The sequence below is a fragment of the Hemibagrus wyckioides genome, linkage group LG04 (genome assembly GCF_019097595.1).
Source record: "Hemibagrus wyckioides isolate EC202008001 linkage group LG04, SWU_Hwy_1.0, whole genome shotgun sequence".
NCBI lineage: Eukaryota > Metazoa > Chordata > Actinopteri > Siluriformes > Bagridae > Hemibagrus > Hemibagrus wyckioides.
The window spans coordinates 18077894-18094412 of NC_080713.1; the positions used below are offsets into that span (position 1 = coordinate 18077894).

Sequence of the window (16519 nt, forward strand, 5' to 3'; positions counted from 1 at the left end):
AAATGTGAGGTTTGTACTTGATTTTCCCCAGTCAGTATTTGTTTTAGGTCATGTGTGGAGGTCAGCACTGTAGTACTATTCAGTCTTGACTTGACTGGCTACTTGGATGAAGTGGCTGGGATGAGATTCGTTGTCCTGAAATTTAATTAATCTAATTTATCATTGTTAAGGTAAAAAAGGTGAACGATGACCATGCATCTGGTTTGTTATTGATTTTAAAAAAATGTAATGTAGGAGTCACAAACTGGTACAGTTGTGGAGGGGTGTGGTGGGGGCTTACATAAGAGAAATACTTCACTATTGCTTGAATGCAGTCTTCCTGTTTACGCGGGCCTATTGTGTCCAAGTGTCCATTTTGTAGCTATTGTAAACGAAAGCTTCAGTCACTAATTTATCTTCAGTAATCTCTTCATCATGGTTAGGGTCACAGTGTATCTGGGGCCTATCCTGCGAACACTAAGCCTGAAGTGGAAATTCCCCCTTGATGAGATGCCAGAGCATTCATTCAGACTTCGGGCAATGTCTTATGAGGTGGAAGAAAACCGGAAAAGCTCATAGAATAGGTAAATAACACGTGAAGCAATGACCCAAGCTTGGATCCTCCCTCCACCCCCAACAATTTGGGTGGTTGAATTTATAGCATCAGTCAAAAATATGTAACCTAATTAAATCTCAATCATTAAATGTTGAGGGGGCAGCATGAAAAAGATGACACTTCTGGTTGCGTGTCTAGGTCATCATATCTGATATGAGTAAAAAAAAAAAAAAAAAGGAAACAAATGAGGGTGGCTAGGACCTATTTTAAGAGGATCGGTCAAAATTACGTCATATGTGTCTATACACGTCTCTATAGAAACTACAGGAGAGCAACCAAAAGGTTCCCTAATTAGAAAAAGTAAGACCAACTTTTTCTCGGTGTCAGTAAACAAGGCTGATAGCAACAGCTGGATTAGAGGGATGACAGGAAGAGACTTTATTGTTGTTGTTGCCAAGGAATCATAACAAAAAATATATACAAACATACATACATAAATATATACAATGTATGTATACATACATACATAAATATATACAAACTCAAAATAAATAATACATATGAAAGTGTGAAGCACCAGTTACTGAATGCATTGCAATGAATGTGACACTTGGCAAGCAGCAGAAAAAGATATATAATAAAATACTCCTTGTTTTTGTATTGCTCATGTTATAGAAAGCAAAAGACAATTCCTTAAACAACACTGAGAACCGGTTAATAAACTTCATAAAAATGAATCCTGAATAACTGGAGAGGAAGGGTCATGATGAGCAGTAGGATACCTGTATCTCCAATGAAAATGGTGTAATGATTTAGGAAGCCGTTTCAGGCTTTCATTCATGCTTTTCCATCTGGGTTTTCCCAGTTGACATCATATGTACTGATGTGACAGATGTTGTTGTGCCTTGATTTGGAGGCTGTGGAATCCCCCAGTCCACTTTCGAGCTTCTGTTAGTTAGTTCTGTTAGCTGAAACTCAACAAAGCAAATTAGTTTGGATTATTGGAAGTGCAAAATAAGCAGGATATCAGCCTGTGCCTGAGAGGAGTCAGTCTGGATGCAATGCGGGCTGTGGTTTTGGCTTTAGACGGTCAAGCTGAGTGTACTTGCGTGGTAGGCAGGCAGGCGTAGCCCACTTCAAGCTACATCACAAAATAGCTTTTTAAGAAACTTTGCCCAGCTTGACATTCTTAGCAGCTTCTTAACCACACTGAATGCAAGGAAGGAATTAGTAATGTAGGCATGTGGGCGTCTGTGGCCAGCCAGTGGCTTGTGGAGAGAGCGATATGTGGGGGTGTGTGCACACAAATATATGGTTTGATTGGGGTTTTTTTTTATTAGTAGTATTATTTATTTGTTGTTTGCTTTTAAACTGTGTTTGTAATTTGACCAAATGATTATTACAATGAGGCAAAAAAAAGCTTGGTGCTAAATTAAAAGCAGTGTGTGTAAATATGGAAAGTGTTGGTAAGCAGGAGTTAAATTAGAAGGTGATTTAGTCCTAAATAAATGAGTAAAGGCCTAAAACACATTCATTATTTATATGTTGAAATGTGATGTGCTTAGTGATTCTACCATTTTGATATCTGTTGAATAGGAGGAGAAAGAAAACTCTTACATAAGGGATAATAATCATATTTCCAACTTAGCTCCCAAGATGACGAAAGCAAGAGTTTCCTTTGTCACTCAAAAATTTCCTCTGGCATTCAGTGGTATTTTAATGAGAAGCAAATATTTCCCCAGTTCCAGTGTACACTGCACCTATACAAATCACTTTATTCGGCTTGGCTAGTGAGATGAAGAGAGAGATGGCATGGGTGGCAGAGTATTAGCATAAATGTTGAGAAAGCTTGGGAACCGGATTGTTTAAGCAGAGTGTAGTGTACGGTTGAGAAGCTCGGAGAGCTTGACAGACTGATGGATTAAAGCACTTCTGCATGATCTCCTGAGGTAGAGATTAAGCAAGGGCTAAATTCCATTTGGGTTACTATCAGCAAGTAGTATTGAACAGTATTGTGTTATATATGATACCATTGTATGAAAATAGACCAAGATAAAAGAAGTTGTTGTGTGTTTTTACAAATTAGATCTTTTACACAATTATCACATTGTAATTATGTGATTTTAATTTCATTTTCCAATTGCTCAAGTTGTCTTGGATGTATAGAGAACATTCTCTAAGATGCTTGCTTTAATGATCTGCCTTGACCAGAAGGGGATGTTTTGCAGTTTCAAATGAAAGCATGTTACTGTAAAGCAATATAAATTTGTTCAGTATAAATATTTACATTATGTTACAGTCTCAGAGCTTAGCTGTGCTAAACACACAGCCTGGGGCTCCACTCCTCTGTCCTTCCTCCATTTCAACTTCTCTCAAAGTGTAAGATTTACTCATCAAATGATGAGAAGTTTTACTCATACACTGATCAAATGGATGATTCCTCGCCCGTACATAGAAAATGTCACTGAATAATCACATTACACAATTAAACACACATATGTGTTTTTGTTACTTCATTTTTGACACATATTTCATGTGTATGAGTTTATATTTTTGGGCATGTGATTATTTTAGATGTTTCATTTAAAAACCCACTGAAATTGACTGGTTAGATTTTTCACTATAGTTACATATTATTGAGATGAAGTCACCTGTTTACTTGAATTCACATGATGAGATGAAATGCACCTTCACATGCATTTCTTGTGATTCCATAATCACATGTAAAAAAAAGAAAAAAAAAAAGTATGATCACATGAAATATGTGTGATTTTTCTGTAAGGGCAAGTGTGTGTTTGTTTTGTAGCTTTGGAATGTTAATAAGCTTTAAGCTTTGCAGAGTTTAGGCCTGGACACAAATTAAGTCTGGAAAAAAATCACATACACTTTACTTGTGCTCATGTTTTCCCGTGTAAATAAAATGTAAAGGTGCAGTTTACATGTAAAACAAATGTGAAATGTAAAGTTGATTAGAAACTAAACTGGGTGAATTTAGGTATGTTGGCGCCTACGGTTAAGTAGGACAGTTTAAAATAGCATTTTTTTGTTTTTTCCTGTAGTAATGAAAGTCGAAAGTTATGTTGCTCTTGTGGTAATTTGTTTGCTTGAAGAAACCAACAACAAATCAACATTTAAGAAGGTTTTGTAAGCACCAAACAAGAAGTTGCCAATATCTTCCACATATTTATGACATATATATACTGTACATAAGATCAAATTTCAAGGTTCAAGATTTTATTTGTCATAGTTATATACATTATACAACAGTGAAATAAAAACCCAGCCTATTCCTCCTTTGAATGTGCATATAAATACACTAAATTCAGTTTGATTCATTTAAATTAAGCTCAAAATAGAATAGAAATGTTGATCTTTCAGCTGCTCCCTACGTGTGTGAGGGGTCACCACAGTGGACCAACCGGGTCGCACATCAACTTGGCACAGGTTTTACGTCGGATGCCCTTCCTGACACAACCCTCCCATTTTATCCGGGCTTGGGACCGGCACTACATCTAGTGGCTGGGAATTAAACCGGTGCCTTCCGCATGATAGGCGAGAAACCTACCACTGAGCCACCAGTGCCCTGAGACAAATAGAATAGAAATAATAAGAATTAATCATAGTGTGGGTTAGGTTAGGTTAGGTTAGATTAGATTAGATTAGATTAGATTAGATTAGATTAGATTAGATTAGATTAGATTAGATTAGATTAGATTAGATTAGATTAGATTAGATTAGATTAGATTAGATTAGATTAATTTAAAGTTGAGTTTTACTTTGAGAAGCTCTGTAAAATTGTAACCTAAACTAAAGCTATCCCAAATTACTAAACCATGAATTCAAGACATGCATTCACATGTTTTTAACATGTAATTAAGTGAGTCATCTTTAACCCAACCCTGAACTATGGTACATTCATTACAACATTGAATGATAGCAAGGAAAGATTACATAAAATTATTTACTAAGGAGTCTGCTGTGCTTCACACTAAATTTTCATCACTACACCTACTGCAACTAAGTGGTCTTCTAAAAAAAGCATTTAACCTGAAGTGACAACAGGAAACACAACAGACTTCAATATTTAGTCATTCACTCCACACCTCCACAATCTTGAAGTGCATAATAAGCAGCCAGTTGTTACTAATGAAACACAGGCACCCACACACACACACACACATGATTAGTTAGTCAACAGGAGTTTGAGAACCTCTGTAAAAGCAGGACGTTTGGCAGTTTATTGTTCTGGAGTTTATAATCTAGTTATCATCTCATTCATCTTTTGATATTGGTCTGAGAGGTTTTAAGGGTTGGCCTTTCAGTCCCGATACTTTTGGAAGGTATGGATAAACAGATAGATAGATGGATGGATTTCAGTGGGATCAGTAATCTGAAAGTGGAAGCTGTATTACACTACCCAGGAACCCATACACCCATGCCAAGAAAAGGCCACCTCTGTGCTCAAACATGTAGGAGACATGAGAGAAGCCACAGAGAGATCAACAATTACTTGTTGCACCATGTTAAGATCACTACTTTATATAGGAGAGTGTGAAAGGACCCATCACTCAAAAAATACCATATGAAAGCAAATTTATAAAAAGGTTAATCAGCAGATATGATCAAGGTCATATCGCACTCTGTGTGACACAAACCTGAAAATTCCCATAGCTCAACACACCCTAGGCTGAGGGTTCCTTCTCATCAGTACTTGTTAGCACTGAAGAAAGAATGGAGAGAGCAAATATAGGTTAATTCTGCAAGAGAACTTGCTTCAGCAACAGTTAACAATGGCTAGACGACTGGATCAGAGCATCTCCAAAACTGCAGCTCTTGTGGGGTGTTCCCGGTCTGCAGTGGTCAGTATCTATCAAAAGTGGTCCAAGAAAGGAACAGTGGTGAACCGGTGACAGGGTCATGGACAGCCAAGGCTCATTGATATATGTGAGGAGTGAAGGCTGGCCCGTGTGATCCAATCTGACAGACGAGCTACTGTTGCTCAAACTGCTGAAGTTAATACTGGTTCTGATAGAAAGGTGTCAAAATATGGATCATATGGAATATGAAAAGGTGCATGATGGACCAGGCAAAAACACCAATATTAAGCACGTGGTCATAATGTTATGCCTAGTCGGTGTATATAAACTGTTGCTTTAATGTTCAGACAGTCAGGGCTTAGGGGGGAAAAAAAAACCTGTATATCAGAAATCATTTCATGTACAGTCAACATTATGAGTGTCTAATTAAACACGTCCAGTTAAGTTCATAAGAACTCAGTTAAACCAATGGTGCAAATAATTGTTCACGGAACTCTGTTAGTGTAAATGATTAATGTTGATCTTGTGGTAAGAATGTGCTTTGCAGTGAGCAGATGAACAGATCGGTAAACAAGTGAGCTCTGTGCTTTGGGTCAGGGCCGGGCTAATCGAGCTGAAAAGTGAAAGTAAAATGCAGCCCAGTGATCTCAGCTCTGAAGGAACTCAAGCAAGCTGCGACGACCACGCGAGTTCACACGCAGAGAGTCAGCGTTAAAAAAAAAGGCTCGCCGTGGGAATTTCCAGATATACACGGGTTCTCGTACTGGGGGCTTTACAAGATATAATGACGGAGTAGGAAGGATTTTTTTTTAAACACACGTCAAGACTAATAAGGACCTCTTGACTGCGCACTGTGGCGCGATCAGAGCCAGGCGTTGAACATTAACATCGGAAAGCCTAATTGAAAGAGGTGCGTGGACTTTCCTTTCTCGAACCTGATTTTTTTTTTATTTCTCAAGTGTATTTGGCACTGAGACACCTTTCTCAGCTTTTGTTGGAATTTTAAAGCTCTAATCGAGACGCTGGGTATTTATTTGCGGTGTTCTGTGCACCATTTAATTAATTAATGCAGTGCTTTTTCATTTGCTTTTTTTTTGCCTTTTACGCACATGTGCTCTTCGTTGCGCAATGCATCTGCTTTTCATCACACTTTTATATTTTACACTTGAGCCGTGGCTGCATTAGAATCCACTGGTTTGCCTTTCGTTCTTGTTGGTGACCAGAAAATCTGACGCAGTTGAAGTTATCCTGGTCACTTATTTTTCGTTTATTCTGGCCATGTACAATATATGCAATTTCAAGCGCCAATATTTCAGCACATATGTTCGTTTTTGTAGTCGGTCAGTTATATCCGTTCATTTTTCTGTAGGCACTCCTTGGAAGACACCAAGCACTGAAGCAGCCCGCATAAGCCCGGGGAAAGGGTTACCCAGCACGTGACTGTGTCCGGTAAGTTCTGAAAATAATTTATTACTAATACTAAGGTGTTCTGCTGGAAAAAGATCATTTTTCTACCTCAAAAATCAATGCCTGGCTAGATAGAAAGAAGAGATTCTCACTTTACAGAGCAAAAATCCAATTTCAAATCAATTCAGTGAAGGTTTTTTTTTTTTTATGTCAAACAGATGTGTAGAAATGGGACAGAATATTCATGGGATTTGGCATATGATGGCATATAAAAGAAGGACTAAAGTTTCATCTTTTAGGGAAACACATCTGATTTCATTTACTGTCCTTTAGAATTGCAGCCCCTCTTTCACAGACTTCTGAACTATATCCGATTGTGTTAGTCCAAAACTTAGAGCCTACTGGCTACAGCAAGAACATTCAGCACAACACAAAGATCACATGACTGTTTCAGACAACTTTGCCTTGTTTTTGTTACACTTACGTGCATGTACATGTAGGTGCCTAACAATTACTAACCATCTGCATGAATGAAATGACAGAAAAGTCTATGCTGATGCCTTTGCCTGCTCTATATCTGTTGTTCCAGGTGGGAAAAGTTTGGAGACGTTTGTGTTTGCGCCTGATTTCACTTGAGTAGAGAGACTAGAACTTCAGCAGAAGCATGGTCCGATTTGAAGCTTGGCTCCTTATGGTGTTTCTGGGTAAGTGGGGCCCTTGAAAAGGGTCACTCTAGTCTTAAATAATCTCTTTTGGGTACATCTGTTTCACATTTCACATCGTCAAGTTTTTTTTTTTTTATGTTGGGATTTCTGTCTTTGTCATCTGTCAGTCATCAAAATGAGATAGCTAAAAGTAGTTGAAAGGGATGACCTTGGAGCTTTGTAGAAGTTGCTCATGACCTTTAAATCTTGATGGAGTGAAAATGAAGAAGATTGAGCACATCCTGAGCAAACCCAGATGTAGTTTGTCACCAAGAGAAAATTCATATTACTGAAGATGGAGTGACGCAGAATGATGCTAGTCATCTCGTGGTTTTTGACAGCTACTGAGCTACTGTATGGGTTTGTTGTGCATAATGTGTCACTTCAACAAGTCTTAGGTGAGGATCCTGCTTCAGCAATTTTTTGGTCTCACCACTTCCTCAACTGATGAGACAGAAAGATACAGAAAAAATACTTGAAAGGGTGATTAGAAGGAGAAAAAGAAAGCTAAATAAGGGGGACTGAGTTCAGAAGGATACAGCTATGACTGGGATCTATATATATAATCCTGTAGCCAATTCGAAGAGTGTTGTCTGAAGTGCGGCTCAGCTGAACAACAAGACTGGCAGCCCTGTCTGTGTCTGTATCCCTCTCTCTTAGCCTTGAGTTATGCAGTCACAATCACTTAGTTTCAACTATAATAGCCTCTCTAGTACAATAAGCACATGATTTAATCTACATATATTTTACTCCTATGGTTCAGCTGCTCCCAGTGGGATTGTAACTTTCTGGAAACCATGTGCCTTATACCACTGACCAATTTCACAGTGAATTACAGTGTAGCAATGTTGAAGATGTAATTGTTTTGTGGCTCCTTATGGCTTGTACGTATTTATTCGGTGTTTCATTTATTTCTGGAATTGTTTGCTTTAGGGAGGAGATGAAATACACAATACATAGACAAGTGCTTTGGAGAAAATAATTTGGTCACTTATTTTTAGTCTGTACAATGTATAAAAATGTATTTGGCAAAAGTGTGCACTATGTTGAAAGAGCATGATTATTTTCTTTGCAAAACCAGGAGTGGTTTGAGGTTTTGATTTCGACTTGGTGAGATAGCTGCTTCCTTTAACACTTTATCTTTTTTTTGTTGTGACAACAGTCACTGGGTCTTTAAAGAAATTTCGTCCCTTAATTTCATGGTTTTTGTCTTATGGGCCCTGATCTGAGTAAACTTTGCAACCGTCTTTCTCTCTGCAGTTTCTTGTGAGTGTTATATTTAAAGTGAACAAACTACAAAACAAACATACTTACGTAAGTAATAAAACCAGCTCAGAAGATAAGTAACATGATAGACCATTGAGGTTGTAGTTGCTTTGTTTAACAGGAAGCAGTGGTTGTGTGTATATGATTCAAATAGAAGAGGTGCTCTCAATTCCAGGACCTTAACATAAACAATCCAGCTCATTAAACTGTCACTGATGCTGTGCCAAAAACCATAGAAATGATTAAACAATACTCTAAGACTGCTTTACCAGAAGCTTTATATTTGTGCTAGTTAGCAGATACATTTCCACATGCTACTCGTTTATAGTATAAAATTAAGAATGTGCATTGTTATTTTGGATACAGTACCACTGTGTTTATATAATGCTAGACTCTCTCTCTCTCTTTCTATTGTTTTCTCTTCAGGTCTGATGTGGGCATTACCAATCTGGATGAGCACTCTAACACCTCAGTTCTGCACATCTCTGAAAACTCTGGAAGATCGGCTCAATGCATCATTAAGGAAACGATATTTGGTAAAGTAATACTTTTAAAATGCTGGTGTTTGTGAAGTCGAAAGAAAGCAGTGCTACAAGTATCACTGTTTATTTATTCTTTCCCCTCTTACTTCACATAAAGTGACATACTACTTTTTATGTTTTCCATTATTCTATTTTCAGAAACATAACTTTCCTATTAACTACACCCTACAAGTGCGTTATGAAGAGGTCTTCAGACTGAAAAATATCAGTAAGCTGGTGAGCAACTGCCCCTGACTCATTGGTTTACTATGGCTTAATCCCACACATTCCACAACTGCCTCTCTTCTCACACTCACTTTAATACTGTGCCTCTTTAACCTATGATGTCACAATTTCCTCCTGATATTCACTCATTCTCTGTTCTTTCCTCATGCGTCTCGTGACTCTTGACCTTTCTGTTTTTTTTTTTTCCTGTTTTTTTTTGCCAAATCACATCCAATCTGTCATTTGTTTCTCATAGAATGACTCTGCAGATTTGAGGGATCTCCAGGAATTGTGGTTCGAGGTCACTGACAGAGGAATAAAGAAGATTTTGACTGTGCTGCCAGAGAAACACCCAACACGCCGTAAATACCTGAAAGAACTCCATGACCAATTCATACTCATCGAGGAAAACTTCCAAGAGCAGAACCCTTATGAGGTGAGGACAAAGACTTTGTGTGCAGTCATTTTTGCAGCTGCATGAACATTTTTATGCCACCCACTGCCTCAACACATCTGATCTCTGAGCTCATCTGTCATATGACGAAATAGGGGAATCTTAGACACATAGCATTATGCTCTATTGGTATAAAGGACAGAAGAGGAAATGTTCATTTCAGATCTAATGCTTGTAAAAAAATAAGATACTTAAATCAAGGCAGCATACTTTTCAGTTGGCACACATACAAGAAATAATGAAGTAATTTTAATGTTAGATAAGCCAAAATGACACAGTAACATGTATGCTGTGAATTGCTCTGTATAGTCACACATGAATACTTTAAAGAATGCACTTCCCAAAAACAGTTAGGGATGATTTCCTCTACATACTATAGATTGGTACCTCAGAACTTATAAAGACTTTTCTGTGCTTATTATTCACAACTCATACTCAAGCTGAGCATCTTTCCAGCTCACTAAGCACTGTTTGACTTTAGAGTACAGTTATAGAAGTGTAATAATCTTTAATTAGCATTTGGTGTTACCCAGAAGTGAATCTAAACATAGATCTGGATTTCTGTAAAGTTGCTTTGTGACAGTTATTAAAAGCTCTATGCAAATACATTCCAACAAAGGTGAATTGAAGGACACTAAAATTCTGTGACAATCTTTAATAAACAATCTTTGTTTTTTTGTTTAGGTTTTTAGGAATTGCTTATATAGTACCCCTTAACTATTATTAACAACCTAGGGGATTTTTGACTTGAATCAGACTTTCACATGTATGAACTGTATGATATGAACTCAGGGTGAGTCTTAAGTGATGCTGAAGTCCTGCTATACTGAGTCATTTTGATGATGAATGCCTGTGTGTTTGTGTAACAGGGAGCTATTCCAGAAGTCATTCGGGATATTAAGGAACGCTTGGAGGATACAAACTATCAGGGCTGGAGATCTGTCACACCTAAATCATTACTAGACAACTGTTATCGGTCCATGCACTGCCTATTCAAGGACTGCTTCGTAATCAACGGCACACAGTATGACTGTAAGTGACCCGTTAACTCTCTACACTGTAGATGAAATTACGTTGAACTAAAGATCAGATTTGTCATTGTGTAAATCCTTGCTCAACTGGTTTCACAGAAAAGTGAGAAGTTGTTGACTTTGTGGCTTGGCTTTCAGTTTACATTTCAGCATTTTGAAAAATGATAGTCAATACAGTTAAGTTGATACATTGGGTATAGTGCATAGTGTTTTTTTTTTTTATGAGTTCTTTTATGAGGTTGATGGCCTTAAGGATTAAAGCTTTTGCTATGCTGAGTTTGTGTATCTCAATATGAAGTATGTTATAAAAATTTGTTAAGGAAAATGAGAAAGCACTTCTGGAAAGAACATCTGGTTTACACTAAGACATTACTGTTAAGTTACGGTTGGTCAGGTTTGCAACATGGTGGGATAAAACCTCAGCTGACCATCGTATCTGGCTAGGCACACAGTGAGTGGGAGCATATGCTAGCATGACTGAGTCAAAGACAGGGCTTTCATGACAAGCGAGATGGTGGTGTCTGATCCCGCTGGCTTCCTGTCTTGGCGGTTCATGATTCACAGCTGATTTATTACCCCGTGGCAATACACTGCAAAACACGACAAACACACACTGATGAGTGTCGTCTAATGGCAACCACACACAGTTAGACCGTGTAATTAGTGCTCGCATATGCTTATTTTGGTAGTATTTAATATGAAGTGAACTCATATTGTTTCCTTTTTGTCCCCATCAGACTGCAAACCTCAGCACTGGAGAAAGGGAAAGGAAACACAAGGATGATAGGAAGTTCCCTAATTGAGGATTTTCTACTGGGAAATGCAGAAAAAAAGGCCACAGGCATGCGGTGTGTTCACAAGGCTGTTGTTCACCAGCATACAAGCCGTCCATTTTGACCTTTATCCATCCATTTTGCTATAGCATATTATATATCTAATTTGAAACTATAGCTAACTTAACAAGCTCCCTGGATTCACACTGCCAACAGATATTTAATGGTGTGCTTAATGATGTTCTTGATCCTGTGTGCCAAAATAGCATTGTGTGTGTGTGTGTTGTGTTCTGTGATCTTCTACAGGTAATAGAAGTGAGCATATGTGTGTGTGTGTGTGTGTGTGTATGTGTGTATATTACATGCAGATGTTTAGCTGACTGCTGGCTTAGTCAGCAAATTCCTGTTTCCTTTGCTTTGCGCTTTGATATAAGCTACATTCTCATAAATATTACATGTCTGTTGTTATATGATGTTTTTTTAACGATGTCCATTTTTTTAAATGCATTTTATGTTATTTATTTAGAGATTTCTACAGAATGTTCTAGTAACTATGTTGGAGAAAAAAAATTAAATAAACATCCCTCTGGCTCCCCCATGTGTTCACGCGAAAATTTACTGGGGTTTCGGTGGGTTCAGCACTTTTCATGTGGGTGTTAACATTTATAAATAGACTTTATGAGAAAATGATACTGTAGCCCTGCTGAAAATTCCAATTGAGTTTCAGCCACAGCCAGAAGCTATTAGTGCTGGTAGAAAGGAAACAGAATTACAGCTGTTAATGCAACATCATAGAGCTGATATTTTAGGAAAATAACACAATATCAAGGATCAAGGAAGGTTTATTTTCACTCCAGAGAATGTGGTACATGAAACGGTACAAAACTAAGTACCGAGGTCCCAGTGATAGGAGACAAAAATATACAACTTTGAAAAAAAACCCTATAAATATATACATTTAAAAATATAACTTAGAAAGACTAGATAGAGGTAATAGTAAAGAGCAAATGGTACAATGTGAAACAGTAAACAGTACAATGTGTGAATAATAAAAATGTACAATTCCTTGGTTATTGCACATTAGAGTCTGTTATGTAGCACTTAGTGCATATGTAAAGTTTGTGGTGTATGCTGTTATTGCACATGAGTAACTAGACAGCATAAGGGTATTAATGCACATGAACAGAGTTTGTGAGCCTTACTGCTTCTGGAAAGAAGTTTTTAAGAAGCTGTTTTTAAGTCTGGTTGTTCTGGCCCTATTGCTTCTTCTTTAGGGGAGGTAGGTACACAAGAGAAGGTCCTTCATGATACTGACAGTCATGTTACTGCATTTGTTGATGTAGATCATCTCAATTGTTGAAAAACTGCTGTCAGTGATCTGTGCAGACTTCATAACATGCTGCAGAGCTTTCCTGTGTGCAGCTGAACAGTTTTCAGCTGACACATGCAATACATGGTGTAATGACACTCTCTACCATATGCGTATAAAAAGACGTAAGAACTGCGGTGCTCAGGCCAGCCTGTTTTAACCTCCTCAGGAAGTACAAATGTTTGTGGGCTTTCTTTGTTAAGCTGGAGTTAAGATGGAGTTGCCAGATGCCAGCTGAGGTTATTGTTAAGATGTATCTTGAGCTATTTGAAGCTGGGAATGTCCTCCATTTGGTCACATGATCAATTTAGTCAAAAATAAAAGCTGACAAACATGGTCTAACAGTGTTTTGGCAGCTTGTAGCTGGCCAGACCATCTAGGTTTTTCAGTAGGGATAACACATTACAGCAAGTATTAAAAGATGGAGACTTTGGTTATTAACACTGTATGAGCATTCTATGTCAACTTAAGCAATATCACACCAGCAAAAATGCTGTAGTAGTAAATATCAGCATGGCTTTGATTCAGCTGCAGGCACAAGGCCACAGCTGTGATGGTGTTCACATAATAGCATGAGTGTGATATTGCTTTAATACACCAGTAAACAAATGGTAGGGATACAAATAATTTTCAGCAATTTGTTACATATAACACCGACCATCATCTAGGTATGATATGCAGTATATGGTCAAAGGTTTGTGGACACCTGATCATCACATCCATGTGTGGGCATTCACAAGCTATTGTCACAAAGTTGGAATTACACAACTGTATAAAATGTCTTTGTATGCTGTAGCATTGTAGCATTTTCCCTTCACTATAACTAGGGACAAACGAGCATAACAATGCACCTGTGCACAAAGCAAGTTCTGTGAAGAGTTTGCTAAGGTTGGAGTGGAAGAACTCGAGTAGCCTGCACAGAACCTTGACCTTAACCCCAGGGAACACTTTTGGGATGAAATGGAACTCTAAGACACCCATCAGTCCCCTGAATGAGAACAAATTCCCATAACCATGCTCCAAAGTCTAGTGTGAAGCCTTTACAAAAGAGAGGAAGTCATTATAAAAGCAAAGGTGGATTAAATCTGCAGTGCTCAACAAGTACATATGAGTTCTGATGGTCAAATGGTCACTTTTGGTCATATACAGTTAGTCTTTGTAAAACAATACAGCAAATATTTTGTGCTATTTTGTCTACTTTATTACTGTGAATTAGATTGCCTAGGGATGTAGGCTACAGGTAGCATATTTTGATCATGTTAATTGTCTTCTAAGAAAATACTGTACCTCCTTTGTGCAACTATACTATAAATAACACTGATTATTTCCTCATCATGGCACCTGTTAGTGGGTGGGATATATTAGGCAGCAAGTGAACATTTTGTAAAAGAATCTGAGCGAGTTTGACAAGGGCCAAATTGTGATGGCTAGACGACTGGGATCAGAGCATCTCAAAAACTGCAGCTGCAGGGTGTTTCTGGTCTGCAATGGTCAGTATCTATCAAAAGTGGTCCAAGGAAGGAACAGTGGTGAACCGGCGACAGAGTCATAGGCGGCCAAGGCTTGTTGATGCACGTGGGGAGCGAAGGCTAGACCGTGTGATTCGATCCAACAGACCGTCAAATTGCTGAAGAAGTTAATGCTGGTTCTGATAAAGGTGTCAGAATACACAGTGCATCACAGTTTGTTGCATATGGGGCTGCATAGCTGCAGACCAGTCAGGGTGCCCATGCTGACCCCTGTGCAATGCTGAAAGTGGCAACAATGTGCAAGTAAGCATCAGCGGGGATGTAGTAGCTTAGTGGTTGAGATGTTGGACTACTGATCAGAAGGTGGTGAGTTTGAATCTCAGGTCTACCAAGCTGCCACTGCTGGGCCCCTGAGCAAGGCCCTTAACCCTCAATTGCTCAGTTGTAGTGGTATATAGTGGTATATTTAAATCACGTGGATGGCCGGGTCCATGTGTGTCACTTACCTGGGGAACACATGGCACCAGGATGCAATATGGGAAGAAGGCAAGCCAGTGGAGGCAGTGTCATGCTTTGGGAAATGTTCTGCTGGGAAACCTTTGGTCCTGCCATCCATGTGGATGCTACTTTGACTCGTGCCATCTACCTAAGCATTGTTGCAGACCATGTACACCCTTTAATGAAAAAGGTATTCCCTGATGGCTGTGGCCTCTTTCAGCAGGATAATGCACCGTGCCACAAAGCAAAAATGGTTCAGGAATGGTTTGATGAGCACAACAACAAGTTTGAGGTGTTGACTTGGCCTCCAATTTCCCCAGATCTCAATCCCATCGTGCATCTGTGGGATGTGTTGGACAAACAAATCCGATACATGGAGGCCCCACCTCGCAATTTACAGGACTTAAAGGATCTGCTGCTAACATCTTGGTGCCAGATACCACAGCACACCTTCAGAGATCTAGTGGAGTCCATACCTCGACGATTCAGGGCTGTTTTGGCAGCAAATGAGGGACCAACACAATATTAGGCAGGTGGTCATAATGTTATGGCTGATCGGTGTATGTAGCATATTTTATAAACTATGGTTGTAAAATACTTTTAGCATTATGACTACTACATAATACTCTACGCATCTGCGCAAATTAGAGACGACAGCGGAACGGAACGCTACTATATCCGGTCATGCATTCCTTTTCAGTTATGTTGTGCTTGGCAGACGCTAAGAAATCCTGCGGGAGTTGCGGAGCCCCTTGCGTTGCTGCGCGAGACTGTTTGCGTAGAGTTTGCTTACAGCTTGAAGAATCACGCATTGACGGGCGTGCAAAAGTGCACATGCGTAATATGTCCTAAATATTAAAACGATTTGTCAGACCTCAGCTAATGAATGAATAAATGAATGAACGAATGATTGATTGATTGATTGATTGATTGATTGATTGATTAATGAATGAATGAATGAATGAATGAATGAATGAATGAATGAATGAATGAGAATATACCGGCTTTACCGATGGACTGAGTCTACAAGCTCTACTCCGTGAGGACAATGCAAAATAAAAGTCACGCACACCATTAAGTATTATGAAAAGAACTTCTGGTCCGCGTAGGAGAAAGCATAAAGATAAATACAATTTATTTGTTTATTTATTCATTTGAGACATTATCTAATATGTGAAATTGAATTATACCTCGGGTTTCCTCTGTTTTGCATTACTGTTGACCCTATGCAATTTTCTGCCAGCATAGTATAAAACAACATGTACAGGACAAATGATAAGTGCCAAGTCTCTGTTCGGATAACACACTATGTTGCCAAAACTTCAAAACTTCAGACGTCTGCCTTTACATGCACGTGAATGTAATATGGAGTTTGCCCGCCCTGTGCAGAACAGCTTCAACTCTTCTGGGAGACTTTTCACAGGAATTTTTGACCATTCCTCTAGAAGCG

The 16519-nt window shown here is 38.6% G+C and overlaps 1 protein-coding gene across 1 annotated transcript; it reads left to right on the forward strand.

The window, feature by feature from the left end:
- Positions 1-5945: 5945 nt before the first annotated feature.
- On the forward strand, positions 5946-12334 carry il34 (interleukin 34). The gene is made up of 8 exons (XM_058387084.1): positions 5946-6262; positions 6722-6801; positions 7349-7463; positions 9156-9265; positions 9410-9487; positions 9732-9911; positions 10799-10961; positions 11698-12334. The coding sequence occupies exons 3-8, from the start codon at positions 7424-7426 to the stop codon at positions 11742-11744; spliced, it is 618 nt and encodes a 205-aa protein (XP_058243067.1). The 5' UTR covers positions 5946-6262; positions 6722-6801; positions 7349-7423; the 3' UTR covers positions 11745-12334.
- The last annotated feature ends 4185 nt before the right edge of the window (positions 12335-16519 follow it).

Excerpts from the sequence above, each read along its gene's own strand:
- il34 (XM_058387084.1), top strand. The coding sequence starts at position 7,424 with ATGGTCCGATTTGAAGCTTGGCTCCTTATGGTGTTTCTGG. Across the intron at positions 9,488-9,731 it reads TGAAAAATATCAGTAAGCTG|AATGACTCTGCAGATTTGAG; the intron begins GTGAGCAACTGC and ends TGTTTCTCATAG. Across the intron at positions 9,912-10,798 it reads AAGAGCAGAACCCTTATGAG|GGAGCTATTCCAGAAGTCAT; the intron begins GTGAGGACAAAG and ends TTTGTGTAACAG.